General features: G+C 37.6%; 1 protein-coding gene across 1 annotated transcript; it reads right to left on the reverse strand.

The window, feature by feature from the left end:
* On the reverse strand, positions 1-23,537 carry BMX (BMX non-receptor tyrosine kinase). Its single transcript, XM_088520205.1, has 18 exons — positions 23,400-23,537; positions 22,296-22,400; positions 20,506-20,587; positions 18,321-18,440; positions 16,136-16,197; positions 14,042-14,220; positions 12,090-12,152; positions 10,981-11,040; positions 9,849-9,903; positions 8,217-8,296; positions 7,373-7,500; positions 6,906-6,980; positions 5,849-6,020; positions 4,793-5,009; positions 3,899-3,963; positions 3,014-3,132; positions 866-1,023; positions 1-75 (listed from the first exon to the last, which is right to left on the reverse strand). The coding sequence occupies exons 1-18, from the start codon at positions 23,535-23,537 to the stop codon at positions 1-3; spliced, it is 1,953 nt and encodes a 650-aa protein (XP_088376331.1).
* Between the last annotated feature and the right edge of the window lie 1,285 nt (positions 23,538-24,822).

The raw sequence follows: 24,822 nt of genomic DNA on the forward strand, positions 1-24,822 counted from the left end.
TCAAGCCCTGTCATCTTCTTTCAGAGCCTCGAAAAATGATAGGAGCTGATAAAAGCTGGGGCGCTTTTCTGGTTGCTAAATGAAGCAAAAAACAATGGGCATAGTTATTACTGCAATTGTTCAGGATCTGTAATTTGCATTATTTTTTCTTGGTTTTAGCATGTAGAAATTCAGAGAGTCATTGAAACTTATGGGTAAAGAAAATCAGAGTTACTTTTTGTATCTTCCTTATGTCATGAGAGTTTAATTTCCTTTCTTTGAACAAGCATGTCCTCAAATAGAGGTTAACTTTTTCATTCTTCTGACAACTGTATTAAAAATTCTATCATTATTGTAATTTCATGATATTGTGAAATTAAAAAAATAAGAAAAAAAAAACCCTTCCCACTCTAAGGGTTGGGCTATTTCATGCCTTTTTAGCTGCCTCAAAAAAGATAGCAGTCGTATTTAGTACGTGTTTAAGATCCCCATACAGGAAGAAGAGATTATCTTTTTATTCTGTGGTGGCTAAGAGTAGGCAAATAACCATGGAGAGGTACTGGTTTCTGTCTAACACTGTAGTAGTGTTAGGAATCTAGACAATTAGCGTATCTCAATACCCAAATTTTAAACAGTTAAAAATAGATAAGCAGAATCTCACCTAAATATTATTACTATATTGAGGGGTATTTTAATGTTACTTGTTTAAATATTTGGTTCTGAAGAGGAGAGAGCCAATCTTCCTTCATGCCCTATTTCTTGGGCTTTCTCCTCTTATCACTAATGAGGAACTAGACTGCTATACAGAATGTACTACATATAATAAATGGTATTTATGAGGGGTATTTTCTACTATTATCCAGGTTATAGGTGCAGCTGTACAAACCTCGAGCCAGCAGTTGTACATTATCTGGTAGATGATGTCTGAAACCAGTTGTGGTCTATAAAGCCGGAATCCCTGCGAAACTTTCTCGATCACCTGCATGTTATCATACAGCTCATAGGGTTGTTTTCCCAAAGTGAACACTTCCCACATTAAGACACCTGCAGAAATATTAATGGTAATGGCAGACAAGATACAAAAGTTGAGAGATAGAAGAGAACTTTTATTTTTTTTTCCCAGAACACTCCTGCAGCACATACCTGATCAGACTCTGATTGAGAACATTGTCCTGAGAAGTGTATGGAGATAGCTTGAGTGTGATCCTCTGCTCAAATGTAAAATGACTTTTAATGACTTCCAGTGTAGTAGGAAGTGAAGTTAGATGGTGCTTGTATAGCTGGACTTAATGTGGACAATAATGGACAAAACCTAAGATATGCTTATCCACTGACTGTATTTTTTACCAAATACGTACAAACATCTCTCTATATGTGTATGTGTAGGTGCAAATGCAAAGAAAAAGAAAGAGAGTGTGGGAAGGAAGGAAAAAAGGAAAGGGAAGATGTATATATTTATGTTTTTATAGAATAAATTGTCAGAAAGTTTTCACTGATATTTCAAAGTGAATAAGACATGTACATACAAAACACTTCCAAATGCAATCAGAAAAACTGGATTATATGCAACCAATTGAAACATTGGGTAATATAATCATCATTAATTCATAATGACAGGTTTTCAATAAACAATGTTTTATTCTAAATGAACTTGGGATAATCGTGTCAATTGTAAATATTTAAAAAATGATTATTTTATTATTTCACAATATTTATGTAACCCTAGCTGTAAAAATTGCTCCCAAAAGAAATTTACTGGACCTTTGACTTTCCTCCAGCCTGAAGACTGGAGAGTACTGTAGGATGACAACGAGACCAGAATAAAAATGATACTTGGATCCCAACTTTCCTGACAGAACATTAAAAGTTACAACCATTTGCTCTCAGACATCTGCTTTGGAGATATGACTACAACAGCTCAGCTCTTTAGCCCTCCAAAGACTCATTAGTTAAAAACAGCCGAATGAACGACTGATGGATCCATCTCCCCGCTTCCTTCTACGGTGTCAGTGGATAGCGTAAAAGTAAGAAATCTTTCCAAAATTTGTTTTGGTATTGAAGTCAAGGCCAGTGTTGAAGTTACCAACACCTGGAGTCAGGATTTCATCCATAAAACCAAAAAGAAACATGTTCACCAGAAAAAAAAATCTGGCTTCTGATGTAATTGGTATACATTGTAAACAACTTGTAAAGGGCATAAGTAAGCTGACTTTCTGCCAGACTTCCATTAATGATACTGAGAGACTAACTGAAGTTAAGATAAGAAGCAACAGCATTTGTAAACACTTTCATCTATTTTATTCACCATGGCTCAATGCCAGATTTTGACAAGAACAGTGGACTGTCAAGCTTTCATCAACCTGGTTTCTGCTATAATTTTTCTACTGTAGGAGCAGTCTCATATATATATGAGCACATAATTTAAGCATATTGATAAAATGTTCCTTTTTTCCCTGTTACTTTTTGCAGGCTCGCAAATGCACTAAGTAGACTGCAGAAATTTGTAAACACCGCCTGAAAATCACTGAAGTAAAAGTTCAAATGTTTGAATTTTCTGAGTTGAAAGAGATGCAAATGCTTCTTTTTTATTCTGAGATACACAATCCCAGCTCCTAGATCCTCTCCCGCAGCTTGTTCCTGCACAGAGTTCATTCTAACCTCTGAAACTAAAAGAAAAGCTGTTTTGACTTGGGCAGCACAGATTTATCCTCTACATCCAAAGATCCTGTTTCATCTCCACTTCCAACAGTTTACTCTGTTGCACCATATTAAATGCATACAAAAAACTAGTGAGCAGACCAAGTTTCTATGTACCAGAAAGAAAACCAAGGGAGATATTAAAAAAAAAAAAGAGAGATAGGGTTTGGATGGATAAAAATATTAAACAAGAATATGAACTGCTTTTTATATGTTGCCAGTGTGTGAATTCCTAGCATTTCTGCTTAGTAAGCTAAGGAAATCCAAGCCTGATTGCATAAGCATACATATCTACATGAATATGCATACACATTTTTATGTCAAAATCCATACATACCAAAGGCCCATACATCTGATTTGCTGCTATATTTGGTATAATGAAAAACTTCTGGTGCTGACCACTTCACTGGGAACTTAGTTCCTAGTGAACTTATATACAGGTCATCTAGAACATACCTACAAAGCAAAGAACAGATTATTACTATGAACTTATAAGAGAAAAATTATAGAATCATAAAAATGGGTGTTTTAAGATCATCCAACCCAGCCTCCTGCTCAAAGTGAGATTATTCCTAACACCTTGTCAGGTCAGCCGTGGCTCTGTAATTAAATCTGAAAAGCCTTCAAGGATGGTGATTCCACAATCTCCCTGAGTAACTTGTTTCGGTGCTGCACCACTCTCCCGATGAAACAGGTTTTTTGACTCTCCAGGCCGAACCTCTACAACTATGATACGTGGTCAGTGTCCCCTGTTATACTATTTGGCACCGCTAAGAGTAATTTGACTCTCATCTGGAAGAAGCTGTAGGCAACTTTTAAGTACGCTCTTAGCCTCTCTTTTTGAGACTAAGAAAGCCCTACTTCCTCAGCCTCTTAGAAGACATATGCTCTAGGCTGCTCATCCTCTCAAGCTTCTCCACAATGAGGTTGTTGATGGAGATGTTTGCCCCCGTATTAGGTGAATATCTTCACAGCAGGCATTATATATATAATTTTGTATACAAAACAAATTTTGGAATTTCTTTAACAAACATGAGTAGTGAAATCTCTCAGTGGCTTTCGTGCACTAACTTTTGAGACAGCAGAGTAACTTTATTCCAGTGGGAAGCCAATAATAGGTTATGGATTAATTTTTCTAACAGTGAGTCACCAGATAATCAGTGCCAACAAGCTATATGTATATTGACTGTAGATTCAGAAGGCTGTCAGTTCTTTTACTTACCTAGTCATCCCAAAGTCAGATACTTTCACAGTAAGATTGCTGTCAACCAAGCAGTTCCTAGCAGCCTTTAGTAACAAAATAAGAAAACAGGTCAGTAGAAAAAAATCCAAAGATGAACAAGCAACATTATGGTATGGTCTTGGTCATTTTCTAATAAATATTTCTGTCCGGTAGCATTTGAAGGAATAATGTAATTCTCTGATTGAGGCATTTAAATTTGGAAAAGCAAGGACAACTATCTGTCTTATTTCTTTTTTCTATCATTGATCAAAAAATATTATTTACCAGTATCTCAGCTTCACGAAGGACACTGAGGGGCCAGGAAACACAGATGCACATTGATTTAACTAATGCCTTATACAAAGAGTGGAGTAATGAAAGATGATTTAAATAGTCTGATTTAGGGAAGGTCAGTATGAACCTAGTTCTGTAAATGATCACTTGTGAACATTTATCTAAGGCTGTCCTCTCTGCCAGTATGGTTATTCATCTTTGTGATGTTTGTGTCTATGCTCCTGAAATCGAAGTCAAGTTCAGGTTTGTTTCTGTTTTCCTACAGCCACTTTTCAGAAACTGATTTTATATTTGCAACTTGAATTTTTTTTACCTAAATTGTCTGACACACCTGCTTTCTGAATCTGAGTGGGAAAATGAGTGAGTTATGGATTTAACAATCTACTTACCTAGACAAACAAATGTTTGAAAGTGTCAGCAAGACAACCTGAAGATTTGAAACAATCTAAGTGACAACAAGTTTTAATTTTGCGCCTCTTTGTTTTGGATAGAATATTTTATTTCAGTGAATTAATTTTACAATAGGGTATGCCTGTGCAGTGGCACATAAATCTTTGAGGTTTATGCCTGCCACAAATTGAATGCAGTGGGGCAGCTTACCAAATCCCTGTGTATGAACTGACAGCTCTCCAGGAAGGCCATAGCATCACAAATATCATAACATATTTCCAGAAGCTGAAGAGGTTGCAGTTCCTTCCCATGACTCCTTAAGTAGCTAAGCAAACAGCCATTAGGCATGTATTCTGTTACTAGGTAGATGGGATACGATTTTGAGCATACACCGTACAGTCTAACAAGCTTGGGATGATTAAGTTTCCTGGGGGGGAAAAAAAAAGAATATATATTGCTGCACATTTATTTAAGTTTTGATCTTAAAATACTAATATAGCAAGCTGAAAAAAAATGCTTGAGACTGTACGCAGTCCCATTGTAGACTTGAAAATGTTCCTTTTCAAGAAGAGTCTTCCTCAGCTCATTGCTATAGAACTCAGTATTGATGACAATCAAAAGAAAAGTAAGCATTGATGACAATGACAACTTTGCAGTCAAAATCTGAAACGGGATGTATATATTAGTGCAAATATGCAATTTTACTGTAGTGAAAGAACAGAGTTAAGTTGGTCGAGTAGAGCTTACACCTTAAGGATGTCTAATGAAACTTCACAGCAAAATATCCAAAGTGTTCTTGAATTCAAGTGCTTCATTTTTTAATCTCAGAATTTTACTAGAAGTGCATCAGAGACTAAAAACTGAAGTCGAATATTCATATTTCTGGCATTTCACAGTTACTTATCTGTATTTCATTCCCACCTGCTTCTGACAGGAGTGGTTTTCTACCCATTCCTATAAAATTGCACTTTTAAATAATGAAGCATAATTTTAAGTAAGTGACATATGCAGAAACTCTAAAGTTGTGAAAAAGATGTTAATTGAAAACCTTTTGTAGGTGAATCCATAAATCTTTGTCAAGTTTTATGCTATCTCTTTAAATATCCTATGTGGATGCCTATTTAGTCTGTCCCTAAGGTATTTAATGCTAATTAATGATATTCTTAAGGGACAATTCTAATTCTGTTATCTATGCTTGCTATATATTTCTGGTAAATCTTTGGAGAGATCACTGTTTCCAAATAATTAATAAATGTCATAGCTTACATCATGGTCTGAGCTTCTTCTATGAATTCATCTTCTGACATTGCTCCCTCCTTGATCATCTTTACAGCCACATCATATTGTCCCTTCCACTTTCCAAGATGCACCACTCCAAACTGACCGCTCCCTAGTTCTCTCAACAATACAATTTCTTCTCGTTTCAGCTCCCAAACTCCTAATGGGATAAAAAGAAAAAATCCCTTTATCAGAAAAATGGACAAAGGTAGGCACAGTATCCCCCACATGCTTGCCTTTTTTTTTTTTTTTTTTTTTTTTTTTTTTCTGTAGAGTAACAGGATCATAGAATCATAGAATCCTTAAAGTTGGAAGGGACCTTTAGAGATCATCTAGCCAATCCCCCAAAGGATGCAAGCAAGATACTAGTTGCTCAGCTTTGTGTTTGAGTTACAACAGGAGACTCTATATATATATACTTGTAGGAATATATATATAGTGCTCCTTGCTTGCTTGTAGCCTCATAAACAGTTCTGAGTAATATTTATGCATCAAATGATAATAATTTTTTAGGTAAGGGACAGAAAAACAAGTGTTGTTGTGTCAGGTAATATGGTAAAGGAAAGAATGGCCATGATGTAGACATGCTGGGGAAGGGAGCATATAAGGACTCTTGAGGCAAAAAGGACTTGGATGGAAGAGATCAAATCTGCCAGTGCCTTCATATTCACCTTGCCCTAGAGGTAGGTTAGCTGCACTGTTAGGGAGAGATAGCACATTTCTCAGAATGTTTAATCCTCAGTGCTCTTCTGGCACGAGGAGAGGAGAGGAGAGGAGAGGAGAGGAGAGGAGAGGAGAGGAGAGGAGAGGAGAGGAGAGGAGAGGAGAGGAGAGGAGAGGAGAGGAGAAGAGAGGGAGAGGAGAGGAGAGGACCCAAACATCTTGCGTGAAAGGAGTCTCTGCACCGGCTCTTGCATGGAGAATTGAAATGGCCACCACACAAAGAGTTCAAAGTTTCTGGAAGCTTCTATTATTAATTTCCTGGTTATTGTTTTCCTGGTGGCCAAGACTGCCACCAACTTTGAAAGGAAAGTCATCTTCATACCATTTCCTAATGAGGCTGTGGCTGGGACCTTATTTGCTTGGGTAGACACTGCATGCCGGAGCCTTGTCACCATACCTACAAAGAGAACATGCTACAGATCATAATGTATAAATGAGTCTTTTGAAATAAAGAAAACACAGAGATTTCCCATTATACTCATTCCAACTATGTAGTGAGTGAAAAAATTCATAGCTACATAACTTCCTGAGACTGAAAATATCCTGTATTTAAATGCTAGTCTAGCAAAGGTATTTCAAGAAGGGATATTATAATATCAGAGGTACAATAAAACAAAGCAAATAATTGTGAAAATGGCAGATCAGGCTCCCCTGAAATTATCCCAAAAGATTAAGTTTTAGTATGTCAAGTATTCAGTATAGGAAGTTTTGGAAGAGATTCACCATAACTCTAAGAAGCCCAGCAGTCTAAGCCAAAGCCAATCAAGTATAAAAAGTGCAGAGGATTACCGGCTGAGTTGTGCTGGTGGTAGTGAACAAGCTTGGAAATTGATTCAAAACAGTATTTTTCAGTGAGATAATACTTGTTTTCAGTGGTTTTGTGCACATGGTAATGTTTGATTGCTCCTTTTTTACTTCTGAAAAATACCAAAAATTGCAGTACATGTCAGAACCTTGCAAAAGTGCCCTCCAGTCTGTGCATTAATAGACTAGTTAAGTTGCTGAATGAACGGCAGCACTTCAACTGGCCAAATAACACTCCATGAATAGTAAATGTGACCAGGAGACTGTTAACTTTCCCTCACTCCTCCTTTTCCAATCTTAACACCTCGACTAATGAATATAGATTCCCAACAGGCTCACATCCAAAGCAAAAGCTTTTCGTATACTTTGTTATATGAAAATATGTTACATATTTCTGGACCCTTTCAATAGTTCTCCATCTTATTTTGAACATTTCTGAGTAAGAAGCTCACAATTAGAAGTAGCTGTAGTCTGCTCCTGGAAGTAACATTTCCTTCTTCCCTTGCCTTGCCATGCCTTGCCTTGCCTTCCCTTCCTTTCCTTTCCCTTCCCTTTCCTGCGCCCTGCCCTTCTTTCTCCCTCTGGAGTGTCTGCTGTTTTCCTAGATTATGTGTCTCAGTTAAATGCCTGTGTTTTTAGAGGAGACAATTCTGGGCCTTCATTGCCCCACTCAAAGAGACAGTAGTTTATATTATGTAGGAGTTCACATAGCTCATGTGATCTGAATGTGCTTGAGGTTCATCTTGAGCATCTTTGTTGTTGACCGATAGCAGAAGTAACACACCCACAGCATGCTCATAAAAATGATATACATCCTTTGGACACTCACTCGGGAACCTTGCTGAATACGGACACAGTATACATTCCTGCTTGGCTAGATTTCCGAACCATAAAAGCACCTTCTTTCCCCTAATGAAGACAGACAAAATGTTACAAGAAACAATGAAGTTGGGATTCATTTCAATGAACTTCAGATTTCAACATTGTAATGCCCACATCTGAGTTACTGATCTAAGCTCTCTAAATGGTTAAAGAAGCAAGTCATGACTCACCTGACCTCTTTTAAAGGATGACATTGGGACAAGATAAAGAATGCTATAAAAATATTTATTTCTCTTGCTTAAAAGGGAGTCTAGGTAACTGGTTGAGTTATCCCACTACAGATGCTTAAAATTCAGTAAATTGTACCCCAACATGAAGCCAATAGTCTGAAATTTTGTTTTGGTGCACCAATAGTGATTTATTGTGGGGTGATGGAAAGGAGTTGTTAACATCTGCTCCTTCCTCCCATTCCCCCCAAGGTGGGGTGCTTTATTACCCAGGCACTGCCACACACATCCCATCTGGGAAAGAGCTCTATCCACCACATAATAGACTGATGCTATTTCCTATTCCCAGAGTATTTATGTTTGACTTAATAATTAGAGAGATTTTTTTTTCTGTTCTCTATTTTATTTGTATTCCAGCCCTAACTTCCATTATCTACTTTTATTTATCTTAGTGGTTTACCATACTGGGATGGAAATGTCTTTTAGAATTAGTTTAACAATTACATCTTTCATGTGCTAGAAATAGCTGGCCTGGGGAGGAAAGTAGACATTTAAAAACTCACATACAGGTCAGGGTCGAAGGAAACTTCATGTCCCCTTAAAATTAATTGTATTCAGAAGATTCAGAAGTATCTAGCACCTCTTGGGAAGAGGACATAGAAGGGTTACTCCTCCATTTGACTGCTTCTCTCCAGTGATCCACCACACTTAGTGTTTTATTCCTGAACCTGTGATATAGCAGTAATGGAAATGATGCTGAGCTCCCAAAGGGATAGTGGCTGTGAATTCGTTAGCCACTAGGTGCCAATTCCACAGGCTGTGAGAGAGCAGCAAGCCACAAGGGGACAAAATAATAACTTCTTCGCACTGTACACTCAAACCCAAAGCATGGCTCAGTTGACTATCCTGGAAAGGTACATGGACCCGTCCTTGTGCAGTCATCTCCTTCAAGGACCTAGTGCCACCTGTCCTTGCTGCTAGTCAGCTGCATCCAAGCAACATTTGGCAAGGATAGCACCGTGTTTGCTTGTCTTAGGGAATTCCTTTTACTCAAACATGTTCTGAAAAACACATAGAGAATTCCTCTAGTCTGAACTCTAGAAAAAGCCACACTGGGAATCTCATAAGCAGAGCTTTGTGGGGATGTGGTGTGTGTGGCTTTGCTCTGAGATGAGGCTATTCTAAAGGTGCACCATTTGTTCATCTGTGTGTAAGAGTCCTAAATCCATCCAGATACATTTGGAGGTCAGTTTATTGTTGCGAAGTTAGTGCAAGAGTTTCAAGCACTGTGTTTATAACACTAGAGCTATTTGAAGAACATCAGCATCCTCTAGCTACACAGTACTGCAAAGACAACAGACAGAAGTATTTCCAAAGTTGTTCATATACAACTGAAAAAGGATACGCAGAACCTTCTGACGAAGCAGTTGCTCAGACTGGGCACGGGAGATATTACCCGCATACCAACTGCAGGGAGAAATATTGACAGAATGATTTCTGAACAAGGCAAAACATGAAGTACATTTTTTTTCAAAACTGGTTGTAAAAGTCAGAGGGTAGAGCTGGGGCTTTTTCCTACAAGAGTGTTTTTAAGCCATGGGATAAAAGAAAAATGACCAGTCCCCATATGCTTTACCCTGACATATCTAGTTCCCTAATAGAGCCCACCCTATAATTCTGACTTTCTACTGTAACTCCCTAGAGAAGAATACTGCAGATCTTTAGGGATTCCAGCCATACTGGAAATGGTTCACTCTGTCTCTTACTGACCATGACATGATTGTCTCCCTAAAAGCTGTGTGAGCTGCATAATTCTCCTCTAACTACCCTCTTATGATTCATCCCTTTGGTAGGGTACAAGACTGATTGGCTTAAATGCCTTTTATTACCTGTAAATGAATGAATTACCTGAAAATGAATATATTCTAGCCTTTGGAATCTGTGGGTAGTGTGTTGTGGATGACCTTAAAACGAATGACAAGGCCATGCATCACAGAATCCCAGAATGGCTGAGGTTGGAAGGGACCTCTAGAGATCATCTAGTCCAACCCCCCTGCTCCAGCAGGGACACCTAGAGCACGTGGCACAGGGTGGCGTCCAGGTGGGTTTTGAAGATCTCCAGAGAAGGAGACTCCACAGCCTCTCTGGGCAGCTTGTTCCAGGGCCCTGTCACCCTCACAGGAAAGAAGTTCTTCCTCATATGGAAGTGGAACTGCCTGTGTTTGAACTTACACTCGTTACCCCTCATCCTGTCACCAGCCACCACCAAGAAGAGTTTGGCCCCATCCTCCCTACAATCACCCCTCAGGTACTTGAACATGTTGATCAAACCCCCTCTCAGTCTTCTCTTCTCCAGATTAAACAGGCCCAGCTCAATTAGTCTTTACTCATAAGATGGATGCTCCAGTCCCTTAATCATCTTTGTAAATGTAGATATAATGTACATGTACATGTAGGTATATGTATATATACATATATAAATATACATGTGGGTATAATATACATGTACAGTGGTTCTTAGTAATGCATATTCTACATACTCACTCATGCTTAGCAATGCTCTGCTCTTCCACTGTTGAATTCTCGCTGGCACTACAGTTTTCCCTATAAGGATGAAATATTATGCTAAAGTTGTGAAAAAAACAGTAATGAAAATCATTTTTTCTCAGGTTAAAATTCATAGTATATACATATACATGCACATATACATATACATGTATTATTTGAGTTTTTGTTATTTTATCATGACCCAAGATAAGTACTTAAAAAGTTGAGGATATATTTAAATATCTGTTGGTTTGCTTGTATGCTTGTTTTTTTATGACTTGATTAACACTTACGAAGCCTCTCTCCTCCAGTAGCACTATACACTGGGCTGGAAAACAAAATATTCTCTGTGTATGCAGGCAATGAAACCACATATGTCTTTAGCGACTTATGAAGAGATGGCATCTACTTCTTCAAAAATGAGATGGGAAAATTTCCAAAACTGCACAACCCTAAAATTTCTCAAATAAATGTTACTAGCAAGAAAAAAAAATAGATAAATCATTTTAAAAAAGCAGAAAAGGAGGTCTTGCAGAGAAAAAATAATAGTGATTCTAGCTTATGCTGGCTTCTATAGGTACCATAAGTATTTTTTTTTAACGAAAATTGAATCTTATTCAGCACTGTTTACTGTGAAAAAAATATCTCTTATGTGAAATTTTCATGCAAACACTTAGGCCAATGCTTAACACTTACAAAGTTATGCTATCTAACTAAAGAAGAGGGATATGTCACTTGGACAGACCTAGACTCACTGCACTCTCTGTTAGAATACTCACACACACAGAAATGCCTATGAATGTTAGCAAAGCTGGTATTTTCAGGCTGAAATCACACTGAGTGAAATCTCAGTCCCATTGAAATCTGGGACAAATTCCTATTGATTTAAATGAAACCAGGATTTTACACTGATGCTTCTCACATTAATGTATTAATCACAAAGAGAAAGTTGTATTTAATTCTGCACCTTTCAAGAAACTCTACACAGTGTGCTCAGGAAGTTATTAAGCAAGGCATAAAAAGTAAAAATATACAGCAATATTGCCAAATCTTTCTTAGAAGGTAAGAAGAACATTCGAGCAATGGATGGCTGCATATTGTTTTACCTTGGCTCATCATCACTCAGAGATAACTTTCTCAAGTAAGAGCTTGGTACGAAACCTTCATTCCTGCAAAATAAGTAGTTCACAATTCAGCTGTTGTATGCGATTGCATCTTAAATTTGGTCACTTAACACAGGAAATGGGATTATCAGAAGCATGTTATAGAAGCCACTAACAGAAATGTTCACAGTTAAAACATTTCTGTTTTTCACATACTGTGCAGACGTAACTTGTTTTAGAAAATTGCACTTTAATGAAGTAGTGTTTCCACTCGTCATTGAAATGCCTTCTTCCTCAGTGATTGACTTCATCATATGGAAGACTGGTGCAGCTGTTTGACAATATCATTACATGCCACCTCAGTTGTTATGATGGAGGATGCCAGTGACTAAGGGGTGCCAGCAAAGTGTCCAAGGTCAAATACAGACTTCAGAAATCCAATAGAGAGGTTCAGCACTTTCAGACAGAGTGTCAGATGCAACTGAGAAGCTGTTTTAACTGAATACAGACAACTATCACTTAAGGATGCTGTCACCATGGCACATTGGCCCTGGAGTATGGGGCCAAGAAGTATCTGTTGCTGTATTGGAGTGAGTTATATACTGTGCCCATCAGAAAAATAAATACAGGGAATAAATTCTGTATTTGAATATGGAGAGAAGCAGAAAAATAAAGCTTCTTCAACACAGGCATCAGGAGAGAACTGAGAGTGTTTGATATCTGAAACAAGATACTGCCTGCTTTTTGCTCCTACTACATCCCAGAAAACAAGATTTTCAAGCAGAAGTTTTTATTGTGATGCATGTGTGATTTGTGTTCTCAGAACCAATACAGCAAAAGTGTCACTTTCTGAAGTCAAAGAAAAGAACTATAAATATTTCCATTTCTCTTGATGTCACTCCTTCATTCATCTAAAAACTCTCTACTTGGGCTCTATGAGAAGAACTGCCTGCCTCATGAGCTTATACATAGCCATATACACGGCAATGCATGCATTTAAGAGCATAGCATCTCAGATGAATAATATATTACTATCTTAAACCTCCTGGGATTGCATGCTGCTTTCTTCACCCAGACCAGTATGCTGATTCTGTGGGTTGTAAGATACAGTTGCCTTGATACAGATAAAGTTAAGATTTCTTTTTTTGTTTATATACTTGCAGATGTAAACTTAATGAATTATGAGCGGATCAAGTAATTTCACTCTGTTTCAAATCACTCTGGACACCTCCTAGCTCAGATTTTTCCCCTTTTCCATTTCTATCAAGTACATGTAATCAAGCTCAGCTAGTATCCTTTATGAAATGGGTAAGGGAGCTTATCTGTTTCAGACAGCTCCTGTTTGTTGCTCTGCCTTTGTCTACAGATTATTCCTAAAGTTGCTTCTTATTTAATGAGTAGAAAAGAAACTCTCTTTTCTGCCCCAGCTGGAGATAATGAAAAATATCTTATTTAAAATTGTTGAAGGGGATTCTTCTACTTGTGGGCCTTTAGGAGAATAATTTATCTCTTCTATCCTGTGCAGGATGGGAGTGCTTTGTATCTGCAAAAAGATACTGGTAAATCTGGTGATTCGCTAAAATGAGAAGTGATTCCTGTTTTCACCTATATCCTGAGCTGCCGCTGCTATTAAAATAGTGACAGTGTGGTCTAAGGATGATCCGTGCATAAAGAGAGGCAACATTTGTGAAGAGAGATTTTGTCTTTTTATTCATCCAACCTAAAAAATAGATAGCTACTGAATATACAAATCCGTCCTCAGGCATACACCAAAATTAAGGCCATTGGAGACTATTTCAGCTAGCGTATAAGAGACTGTTGTGAATCTTATGTAGCAGACAGGATGGTAATAAAAATGGAACAAAAAAAAAGCACCAGGGCTGCTTGCCGGATTGTCTGTGAAGATGCAGTATGTAGATGATCAAGATTACGGAATTCATGTAGTGCAAACTTACCCTTCCAAATCCTTTACTCGCCACCAGTCAGAATTTTCTTCTTTCAGTATAAAATATTTATTGCTTTTAACAAGCCGAATAGTTGATTTTGCTGTGGGTTCGTAATTGTACTGGGCCAAAGCTACCTTCAGGTCTGACTTGTCTGGTGATAGCACCCGGGGTAGGCTTCTACGCTTCTGCTTTTTGAAATAAAATGAAAGGGAGATGCAGTGCAAGCTATAGCAAGAAATAACGTGTGACATGCACACAACCATTTGTATCTTTAATGTGCATAATAATATTAGGCAATTAAGCTAGGCTAAGAAGCTGTACATAGCCAAACACTTTTTCCTCCACCAGTTTAGAAACACATTCCTGAAACTGTTGCCCATTTTTTGAGAGAGGTGACACCAGAGCCAAGTCCCATTATTTACCAGCAGAATACACTCTGAGTGGAGACTGACTGTTGAAATAGCAAGCTTTCAAAACCAGGACTAGCTAGTAAACAAGACTCATATCAAAATACTATGACCTATCTGGAAGTAATACAATTTAATGGATAGTTAAAACTCATGAACTTTAGACACCACATGACTAAATTGTGTTTTATTATAGCTAAATGTGATGATGTCACGTCATGTGATGTTATATCAAAAGATCCCATCACAGTATTTTAATATAACTCTTCCTGATATTTTCTTTATTAAGGGTAATGTTACCAATAAACAAAACAAGCATTAGCCATCTGTTTCTGATAGTCACTAAACCCAAAAAACTACAGTGGTTGTAAATTGTTCCCTTACTTCAGCATGCTTTATTGGCTAAAATGGGTGCTTCTCTGCTAAGCCTGTATATATCATGATCATTCCTTGATGTCAAAATTTCCTTCTACCAGGTTAAGGAAGTGCAGTTATGTAACTATGGCATTAATCTCACCTATCTTTGACCCTGGTCTTCAGGTGAAATGTGCCATTCTGCAGAAGCCTATCTCTAATAACTGATTCCTGAGAAAGCGTACATAACTAACTTAGACTACATGCCTAGCACTGAAGCTTGGTGACACCAATCTATACATAGGTAAGTCAGCAGCTAAAAATAAGGCACTGAAGTGCGCTTAGAAACTGAGAAAAGGTTATCACTGAGAAATGAAGTCAAGCTGTTCTGGCCAGATTTAGCAGTTATTATATCCCCATTTATGGAACTTGTTCTTGTTCCCCATGTTCATGTTTTTCAAATTTCCCTTTCAAAATACCTTCTCAGAATTCAGGCAGATAATCAAAACAAATCATAAAGGCCTAGCAGAAGCCAGCTTGTTGAGCAGCAGATTTACATAACTGATAATCTCTCCAAATAGACAAAGCATTTCTTGATGGAAGCCGGGCAAGACAGACCACAATATTCAAAACAAGTCATACTGCTGTGTGTTCACAACATTGTTATTTTGAAATTTCATTAGCAGAAAGAAAATGTCAGAAGAGTCATATCACAATCATAGCCTCTAATCATAGCCTCTTTCAAGGTCTTATTATTAGTTTTAAAGTTCCTTTTTACAGCTCTCTTGATTTTATCTTCTGTCTCTTGACAGCAGGCATGTATCTTAAAGCCCTGACTTTCATGTCAACTGTATACTTTAGAAGGCTAGCTTTTTTTTCTTTTCTTTTTTTTTATGTTATTTTGTGATTAAGAGAGAAAAGATAGGAGATGTGTCCAGAATGTATCCTAAAGATGCGAAGAACAGAACTTTTCCATTCAAAAGAAAGCAGGAAAATAGAGTTTTTAAAGTCTCATTTTTTTAAAACCAATGTGGTTTAATTTGGGGCTACAGTAATGATTTGTATATACATCATGACTTAGAACGCTTTGTTGTCTTTTACTGTTTTGTCATTGTCAACTTCTCATTTATGTATATTGACAGTGAAACTAAGGTCTGAGACATCACTATTGCTGTCACATTTCTACAAGAGGGGACAGACAAGAAGATAAATACAGCAGCAAGTCTTCCAGCCTTGCTTTTTTTTCATTATCACTGCCAACTCCTGCTCTTCCTCATCAAGGACATGGGTCCCGGGGACTGAGTCTTTTCATGTAGGCAGATACCAAGAACGTCTCACCTACCAGGGTCTGAGGGATGGGAGGCAGCGGTTTCACAGACTTGGTTGTACAATGTAGACCCACATCTAGAAGAAGGAGAGAAATAAAAAAGAAAACACAAGTTTAATAAGGCTTTCCCCCTCAAAGCTTTCTCACAAATCTACATAGTGGCAGCAACAGCATTATAAACATGAAGCATCTTTACAATCAACTTCATCTCCCTTTTGCACAGCCATCTTTCAGTTCTGTATTTTCCAGCCTTTGAGTAATTCAAGCATTATCTCAATGTCTTTTTAAATCCCACCAACCACCACTTTCATCTATGCCAAAATAAAAGTTAGAGGAACTTCGAGTGATTTTTCTCAGTTTTGTTAGCTTACTTGATTGTATACAAAAGAAAATGTAGGAATACTTCATTTTTGATTTTGGCTTTTATGATAGTTTTGTGGACGCTGGCAATCTATGAAGCAGAGTTTAAGATATATAGTTTCCAATTAAACAGGGGTTAAAGGACAGAGGCCCTCTGGAGTCTTCCTTACACAGTCTCCCTGTCCTCCCTGCACCTCTGTTAGCAACCTTGGGAGCTCAGGAATGATTTGGGATAGACACAACACTACATGCTGCATTCCTTATTATCTCAAACAGAAATGAAGCATCCAGTGTACCAAAATTATCTTTTTAATTGTTGTTTTGCTTATCATCATAGCTGTCAGTGAGACATTTCCTTGTCTTTGCAACAGGCTGGGGTGTCACGGCCTTATTTGCCTATGAAACAAGTGGTTGGAGGCTATGTGAGCCTATTCAAATTACTGTTACAAATCAGCTGACAAACTCTACACATTACTTAGTGTTCTATACTCGTGAAACATTATTAACATAATAATTAACATAAGCATTAATAATTGTCATTAATTTCTTTTTTCAAAAGCAAATGCTATATTATGGAGGTAGTATCAGAGAAATAAAATAGGTTCCTAACGGGTCACACCTACATTTTTGAATATGTCCTTTATTTTGTGCTTCTACATGGTTGATTGTGACTATCAGTGCTTAAGACATAGTTTCAATCATGACTGAAATCAGCAGATTTATCAATGTTCTACACCTCTAAATAATCAAGCTCTAAAAGACCAAAGCCCAAATTTTCATAAGCTGCTGTTCCCTTTTTCAAATGTGGGCTTTTACTGTTAAGCATGCATGCAGGCATGAGGAAGAATAAAAATCATATGTGCTGAAGGTTATCTTTTTTTTTCCTTCAACAATATAAAAGAAAAGCAAGATAAATAAATAAATAAAAAGTTTAAAGTTTAAGAAGAAGCTCTACTTTAATCTGTCATCTTAGCAGACTCCTGGAGTCTGCATTCTTAGTTACTTTGCGTTCTCCTGCCAGACTGCTGAGGATGTAACTTCTAATCATTTATGGTTCAATTTCCATTCTATGTTTTACTTTTTATTTTTTTTTTTCCTTCCCAAATGCTGCCTTGGCAGGAAATGCAGAGATCATTATTTAGAGCTAAAACAGATCTTGGTGCTTCTTAAACAATTGCTTCCCAGGACTATCAGTTGTAAGGAAAAAAGTGATTTGCAAATTTTCTTCAGCAATGTTTATTTCCCAGCAGTGCTCAGTTTATAAAGTTAAAAAAAATATATCTACCATCCTGAGTCAGCTGTTCCTACTGTAACTTACTTCCTCTCATTTCAAAATTCCAGAATGTATTAGAAAAAATATTTTGAGAAAGAAATGGTGCATTATTTAGAAAAATACCTGTTATATATAAATATAACCATATATGAATAAAATTTGCCTAGCACTATTTTACTTGTGGAAATGGGTTGTTTTGTACTCATTCATTAACATTCTTGTGCTGAGTTTTGATCTATCCAGCTATTTGGATTTTTTATCATTAGAAGTGTCTTACAGTATAGAGCTACAATTTATCCAGAAATCTCAAAAATACGGAGCAAAATGTACCATTGGTTCATTTAGTGGGCAAAACACATTATATATCATTTAGTGCATTATTTCCCCAAATTGTACTATAAACTACAATGTACAGCTGCTATGATGTTAAGAGAGTTTAACACATATGTCAAAAGTCATTGGTAAATAAACTTTTATATTCACATGACTTAACCATCCACATGGATTTGGCAATGCTGTAGAAAACATCAGTGAGACTAACCAAGCAGAAATAAGAAAGCGTCTTACATTTCTCCCAGATTGTGCATCCAGGGGCTGTTTTACACGTCTGGTTGCAGCAAAGAAACTTTCCATTGGTGTAGAATCCTTTGTGATACTTGTTTAGTAAATCAGAATTGTCTTTAATTTCTGGAAACCACACAGAAAGCAAAGAGAACATGAAAGGCTGCACAACTGGAATGCTCCTTATGATTAACAGAGACTGCTGCACTAAACCTTGGGAGCCAGGAGCACTTATCAACTCATAACTCTAGCCACACTTCCTGGACACATCTTTTTTTTCTATTCTAGGAAGAAACCTAGGTCTGAAATCCATGTCTACCCCAGCTACTTGATTCTGTGAGAAAGAAACATGGCGAGTCAGAAATTAGGGACAGTATAGTCAAATACCCAACAGCCTAAGAAGGATACACAAGCTATGATCGAAAATTGTGTAACTTATAAAGATTTCACTTTGGTGGTAATAAATTTTATGAAAAGAAAACATATTCATATACAAAAAAAATAAGCAGGCTGCTTTCTAGTACTATCCAGTGTAAGAAAATGATATTCAATAATAGTATTTGAATAGATACTCAGTACTCATACAGCAAACACAAAGCAATGCTTATCTGGTGAAATATATACTTATTTAAGCATACCAAAAGGGAACTTCACTTCACATAAACATTTATTTCATATTAGAACCACTCCTCTACTCTAGAGAAATGGCTCAGTGGTATCACTGTACTAGTTATAAGAGATCTGCAAGCCATAAGAGTAGATTTGGGCCTAGAAAAAATCATTGAATGTGTAGAATGAGACTTTGAAAACTGATTGTTTTCAGTTCTGCTGAGGTGAGCCCTGCTAAATACCAGTTTTCTGGACATGTGAGAAAGCAGCCCAAGGACTGGTACACCTCTTGGTTAAAAGCACTTGCTACAGACTTTCTAAAAGTTTTGTAAGCGGTTAGAACGTTTGTGCTATTGCGTACCTCATGAACACTACAAAAATACATCACTTTATCTTATTTTCAGCAATTCATTAAAAAATTTCTTTCTGTAGCACCAAACACTCCTTCGAAGATTTCTTGAATAAATCTCCTTGGTTATTCTAGAAGGATCAATGTGATTAGCTTGCTGAGCTTGCTGAATCCTTCCTGTTCTGCTTTCTGGCCCACATCCTCTGCAGCACTGCTAATTAACAGACCTACCCCCACTTCTGCGCAGGCAAAGGGAGAGTCACATATGGGTAGCTCATACATAGACTTACAGGGGAACTTTGAGGGGTTTTTGTTCACAGCCCACTGCCAAGTCTAGTCAAATAAATGGAAACAACTTCGGCAGGTTTTCTACAGATTTTATATTTTTGTTTCTACAGACTTACAGACTTCAGCCCCCAGTTCTGTGCTCCACGGTACAAGAGGGATGTGGAGCTGCTGGAGAGAGTCCAGCGCAGGGCTACAAGATTGTTCAGGGGCCTGGAACATCTGCCCTATGAGGAGAGGCTGAGGGAGCTGGGCCTGTTCAGCCTGGAGAAGAGAAGGCTGAGAGGAGACCTGATCCGTGTCTATAAGTACCTCAAGGGAGGGAGTGAGGAGGATTGTGCTGGCCTCTTTTCCCTGGTGGTCATCGACAGAACTAGAGGTAATGGCCACAAACTGAAGCACCAAAAGTTCCACATGAACTTAAGGAAAAATTTCTTAACAGTGAGGGTGACAGAGCGCTGGAACAGGCTGCCCAGAGAGGTTGTGGAGTCTCCTTCTCTGGAGATCTTCAAAACCCGCTTGGATGCAGTCCTGTGCCACGTGCTCTAGGTGACCCTGCGTGTGCAGGGGGGTTGGACTAGATGACCTCTAGAGGTCCCTTCCAACCTTGAGCATTCTATGATTCTATGATTCTATACAGCAACGCTAACCAAACTAGAAATGGTTGTGCTCTATTGTTGGCAAAGACTGAGGATAGGATGAGGACTAAAAATGTCCATAAAAATACAAAAATAGGCTTTATTTTGGCCCATTTCTCACTGAATTTTTCAGTCTTTAAAATTTCTAGACAATTCTTGAAAGACCATGCATTTCAACTAGATGGTGCTGAAGTAGAAATGAAACTAAAAACAGATGGCAAAATATTGCAGTAAAATGAGGGAGCAGAAGCATTTGCTTATCTCCCCTAATATAATTTGAATTTCTTGGTACACAGAGGAATAATGTTACCTTTATGCAAAGCTGCCAGCCATTTGTTCCGACTCTGTTCACTAGCCGCATAGACATAGAGTAGGCCATCCTTGTACACAATCTAGAAGATATGGGGAAAGACAGCAAGGTGAGAGCATACTGCCCAAAAGCCTGGTACTGTGTAGGAGGGGAAAGGACTAAGGGATGGGAGCCAAAGAAACAGGCTCTGCAGGTCTACGGACATGAAACACATTCTTAGTAAGATTTCTCTGAGATCACTTACTGTACTGCCACTTCCTATAAATAAAAACCTTATACACACTAGATCAACCAAAAGGCTTTATCCTTGAAAACTACAGAAACAAGGAGCAGCATGGTATATTTCTATATACCTGTCTCATATGCACAAAAGACCCTATAGCCCTCATATAAACTTTTCTCTTGCAATTTCTCTTGATTCAAGTTCTAGCCTTTTGCTCTTACAGAACAAGACTATGTGCTCACCCAGGCCAGGATACTCTCTGACATAGCCAATAACAAATGCTGATGCGGAGTATAAGCGCAGAACAGCTGTATAGTGATCAGGGGGAATCCAAATTCATGGCTTTTTTTTTTCCTATGAATTAGTTCAGCTGCCTTTTAAGTGAAATAATTAGCATCTACACCATCCTGCACAAAGCAGTCCTAGAGCTTAGCTACACATGATGAACAACAAGCTCCTTTTGTTTGGTTTGAACCAATCTTTTACGAGCTCCTTTTAATGCCCAACCTAATAATTACTAACATCTGCTTAGCTTTTCTAATCACTGCTTAGCACTGAGCTGACTTTTTCAATGAACTCTCTCTTTTAATCCAGTTTCTCATCCTGAGCGGTAACAATAAATTCAGAGACTATTTTATACACACACACACACATGTATTTATCTGTGTGCATTTTATATATATATATATAATCTGTGTTTATTTTATATATATAATATGTTATGTATGTATGTATGTATGTGTCTGTATTAATGAAGGGTAGGACTGTCCTCATGGGCACTGCTTTTCAGTTATCTGCACTGGATTTCAAATGCCATTTTATTACTTATGTTTGTTTCTCTGAAGAGGACTCATTATTAAATGCGTATTCCCTCTTAGCTAAATGGATAGAGCTTTGTGAGCATTTCTTTTTGGGTCATGTTTCCTGTTAGTCATTCTCCAGGCTCTCCTCTGACCTCTCCTCAGTTTACAACATCTTTCTTGAATTATAGTCACCAGAACTAGACACAATATCCTCCTGATGCTCACAGTAGTGTCAAAACAAAGGCAACATAGCCTTTCTGATTTCGCTCAATACGTGTCTGCTTCCATGTCCAAGGATACCATTAGCTCTTTTGGCTTCAGCATCCCGCTGGGAATTCATGTTCCGCTATCATGATCCTGAAGTCCGCTTTAGAGGCACTATTTCCCAGAATAGACTCCTCCACCCCATAACAATAGTACACATTTTTTTTTCCCCCACTTAAGCAAATTATGTGCTCCTGAGAGGAATATGCTAATTTAATATAAACATGCCATTTAATGCCACAAAACTGGAGGAGGGAGAAGGCAAAGGAAGACGGGAATGACACCTAGGATTAGGGAGGCAGTGGAATCCTAAGCCTCTCTTGAAGCTGCTCTCAGGCATGGCAGTTATTGCAAGGTTGTGAATTAAGGCACTCTTCAGCAACACTCAGCATTAACAGTATCAACATCCAAGACGGTAATGATCTATGCAATCTGTAGAGACTTTACAATGACCGGATTATTTCACAAGAAACCTGCATGTAATGGATTTCATGGCTAACCTGAAATGGATACTGCCTTGCAGGAGGTGCCGATTCCTCAAGATTCACTGTTTCAACACATCGGATTTTCTTAATATCAATTGAGCCCTTTTTGCTTCCTCTTTTCTAGGGGAAAAAAAACACAGACAAGATTAATTTTGAATATAAAGTATTTCAGTATTTTGTTGCTCTGTGCAATTTGGTGTCTCAACCTAGGTAAAGTTGAGTTTCAGACTTGCTAAAATTAATGAAAAACATATTACAAAACCTCCTTAGTGCCTCAAATGCATCCAGTGTACGGAGCAAGTACCTTTTTAAGTTAGTCACAAGAATCACAAGACACAGCTCTACATCTGAGAAAGACCTGCTGCTACTGCAGTATTACAAAGCAGAAGGAGTCTAGTAGCAAAAGGAGAAAGGAGAATTAAGAGGAAAGCACCTTAAGTGCAAAATAAGAGCCTTGTTGTTTATTCATGATTTTGTTAAGGTAATGGAGCTTATTCTTACTAAGCTTCCATGTAATTTCCTAAAGAAACTCATAGGAGGAGTTCAAATGTTTTAACAGGAGCAAAAACTTTATAGCAAATTGCCTGGAACATGTATTTGCATGACCATAGATCTTTTGAATGAAAAGCTATTCTTCTGTGATACACAGTCATTTTCTAGGAAACCAAAATAGTCTAACCATCTGCTTTGTGCAGTCAAGGAATAAAAATATGAACTAATTATGCCTTTCATGAATAACTGCTTAAGACAGTTATTTTCACCAGTTCAGGGGAGGCATGAACAGGGAAGACATCCCTATTTGAGCCCATGCTTAACCATATGCCTAATTTTTATTACCTGCTTAAGTTCTGTTGTCTTTGGAAGGACACAAACAGATGCTCAACAGTAAGTGTAATGATAAAGCTGGGCTGCATACAAACACTCTTAAGCTTGAGGCTGACTGCCTTCCTGAACTGAAACTAGGATTTGGTACCCTATAATTTTTTAATTCTACTTGAAACAAAATACATCTATTGTTCTAATATGTAGTATCTAATCAAGTCTCACAGAAGAGAAGCAGAAGAATAACAAGACTTTGGAAAATCTTCTAATAGTGTGCTTAAGAAAATGACTTCTTACCTCTTTGTCATATTCATAATAAGAAAGGTTTGCTGTTGTCAGAACAAACAAACGTTCTTTGTAATTTGTTGGTGAAATTTTTTTCTTCTGTTGTGACTTCTTTAAAAGAAGCTCTTCTAGAATTGTTTTTTTGTCCATTGTATTTCCCTAAAAGAATGTCACAGTTACTTTATTGCTATTAATAAAAATAACAAAAGCAATTACAGCAACTCTAATACTATATATATATTGAGTTGTTGAACTCCATATATACTGTAAATTCTTCCAGTAATATATGGCACAAAGCATATGTTTAATATTGCTTAAACAAATGAGGTTTATTACCGTATTCGCTCAGTAAAACCAGTCATAATATCAGAAAATTAAGTTAAAATATGCCGTAATTCTAAATAAAGCATCTCTATTTTTTTATTTGCTGAGTATTTCTCCTTTTAAAGTCATGCACTCTATGCATGTGCTTTTACCATGTACTCTTTCTGGCAAAGAGCACGGTCTACTTTAAGCATAAATGTATTACATCTGGAGCATAATATGGAAGTCATTATAGCAGGAAAGACAACAAGAAAAGAAAGAAAAGAAAGCCCTTCTATTTGCAGACCACAGAAGCATAACTAGTACTGATGAGTGGGCTTTCTGAACCGGAAATTTCCCATTTCTTTCTTTCAGCTGAAACAAATGCACAGTTATGGAAGGATGACATGTAAAAAGATCAAAAAGTAAAAATGATCTTGCACCAGTACATGCTCATACATATATTTTTTCCTTAGTCTTGATAATCATACAGTAGCAAGTGCTAAGAAGGATTAGGCCCTCTATATTTATGCAAGTTTAGTATGGTTTCTGGTTATCTTACCCAAATAGAAAGAAAGTATGTCCTTTGCCCTGTGTGCTCTGTACCTCCCAAGGAATGTGCTCTGTTAAGCTGCACACTTCATTATGTCCCTTTTCACTGTAGAGCCCTAGCAGAAAGAAAGTATTTGCATGACACTCATCCCCTTTTCATATTCCCACTGAGTTTGATCTGTAGCCAGAAAGGAACAAATATCTAGTGGGAAGTCTGAGATGGGTAGGTGGACGTGACTAGGCTTAATTCTGTCATGGATATCTGGGTAGGAGAAGCCTGCAAACACCTTCTACCAAGTCCCTTTTGGACAAGTCAGTGCATGTTAGTGCTACTAGTCTGTCAGTTTATAGGTATTCTTCTCAACACATGTAATATCTGAAGGATGTGTGAGCATAGGGCAGATGAAGGAGGAATTGGGGTTGAAATCTTGCAATTGGAATGGCTGTTCTGACATAGGGGAAAGGAACATTCATTTCTCTTTAGGAGCATTTTCAGACATGCCTTTTCAGGATAGGGCTTGTCTTGGGCCCATGTAGCTTTGAAAAGATGTCTTTGCAATTAAAATAATAAGTTTGATAG

The sequence above is a fragment of the Tinamus guttatus genome, unplaced genomic scaffold, assembly GCF_059628265.1.
Source record: "Tinamus guttatus ecotype Peru unplaced genomic scaffold, ASM5962826v1 Tinamus_guttatus_pri_ptg000083l, whole genome shotgun sequence".
NCBI lineage: Eukaryota > Metazoa > Chordata > Aves > Tinamiformes > Tinamidae > Tinamus > Tinamus guttatus.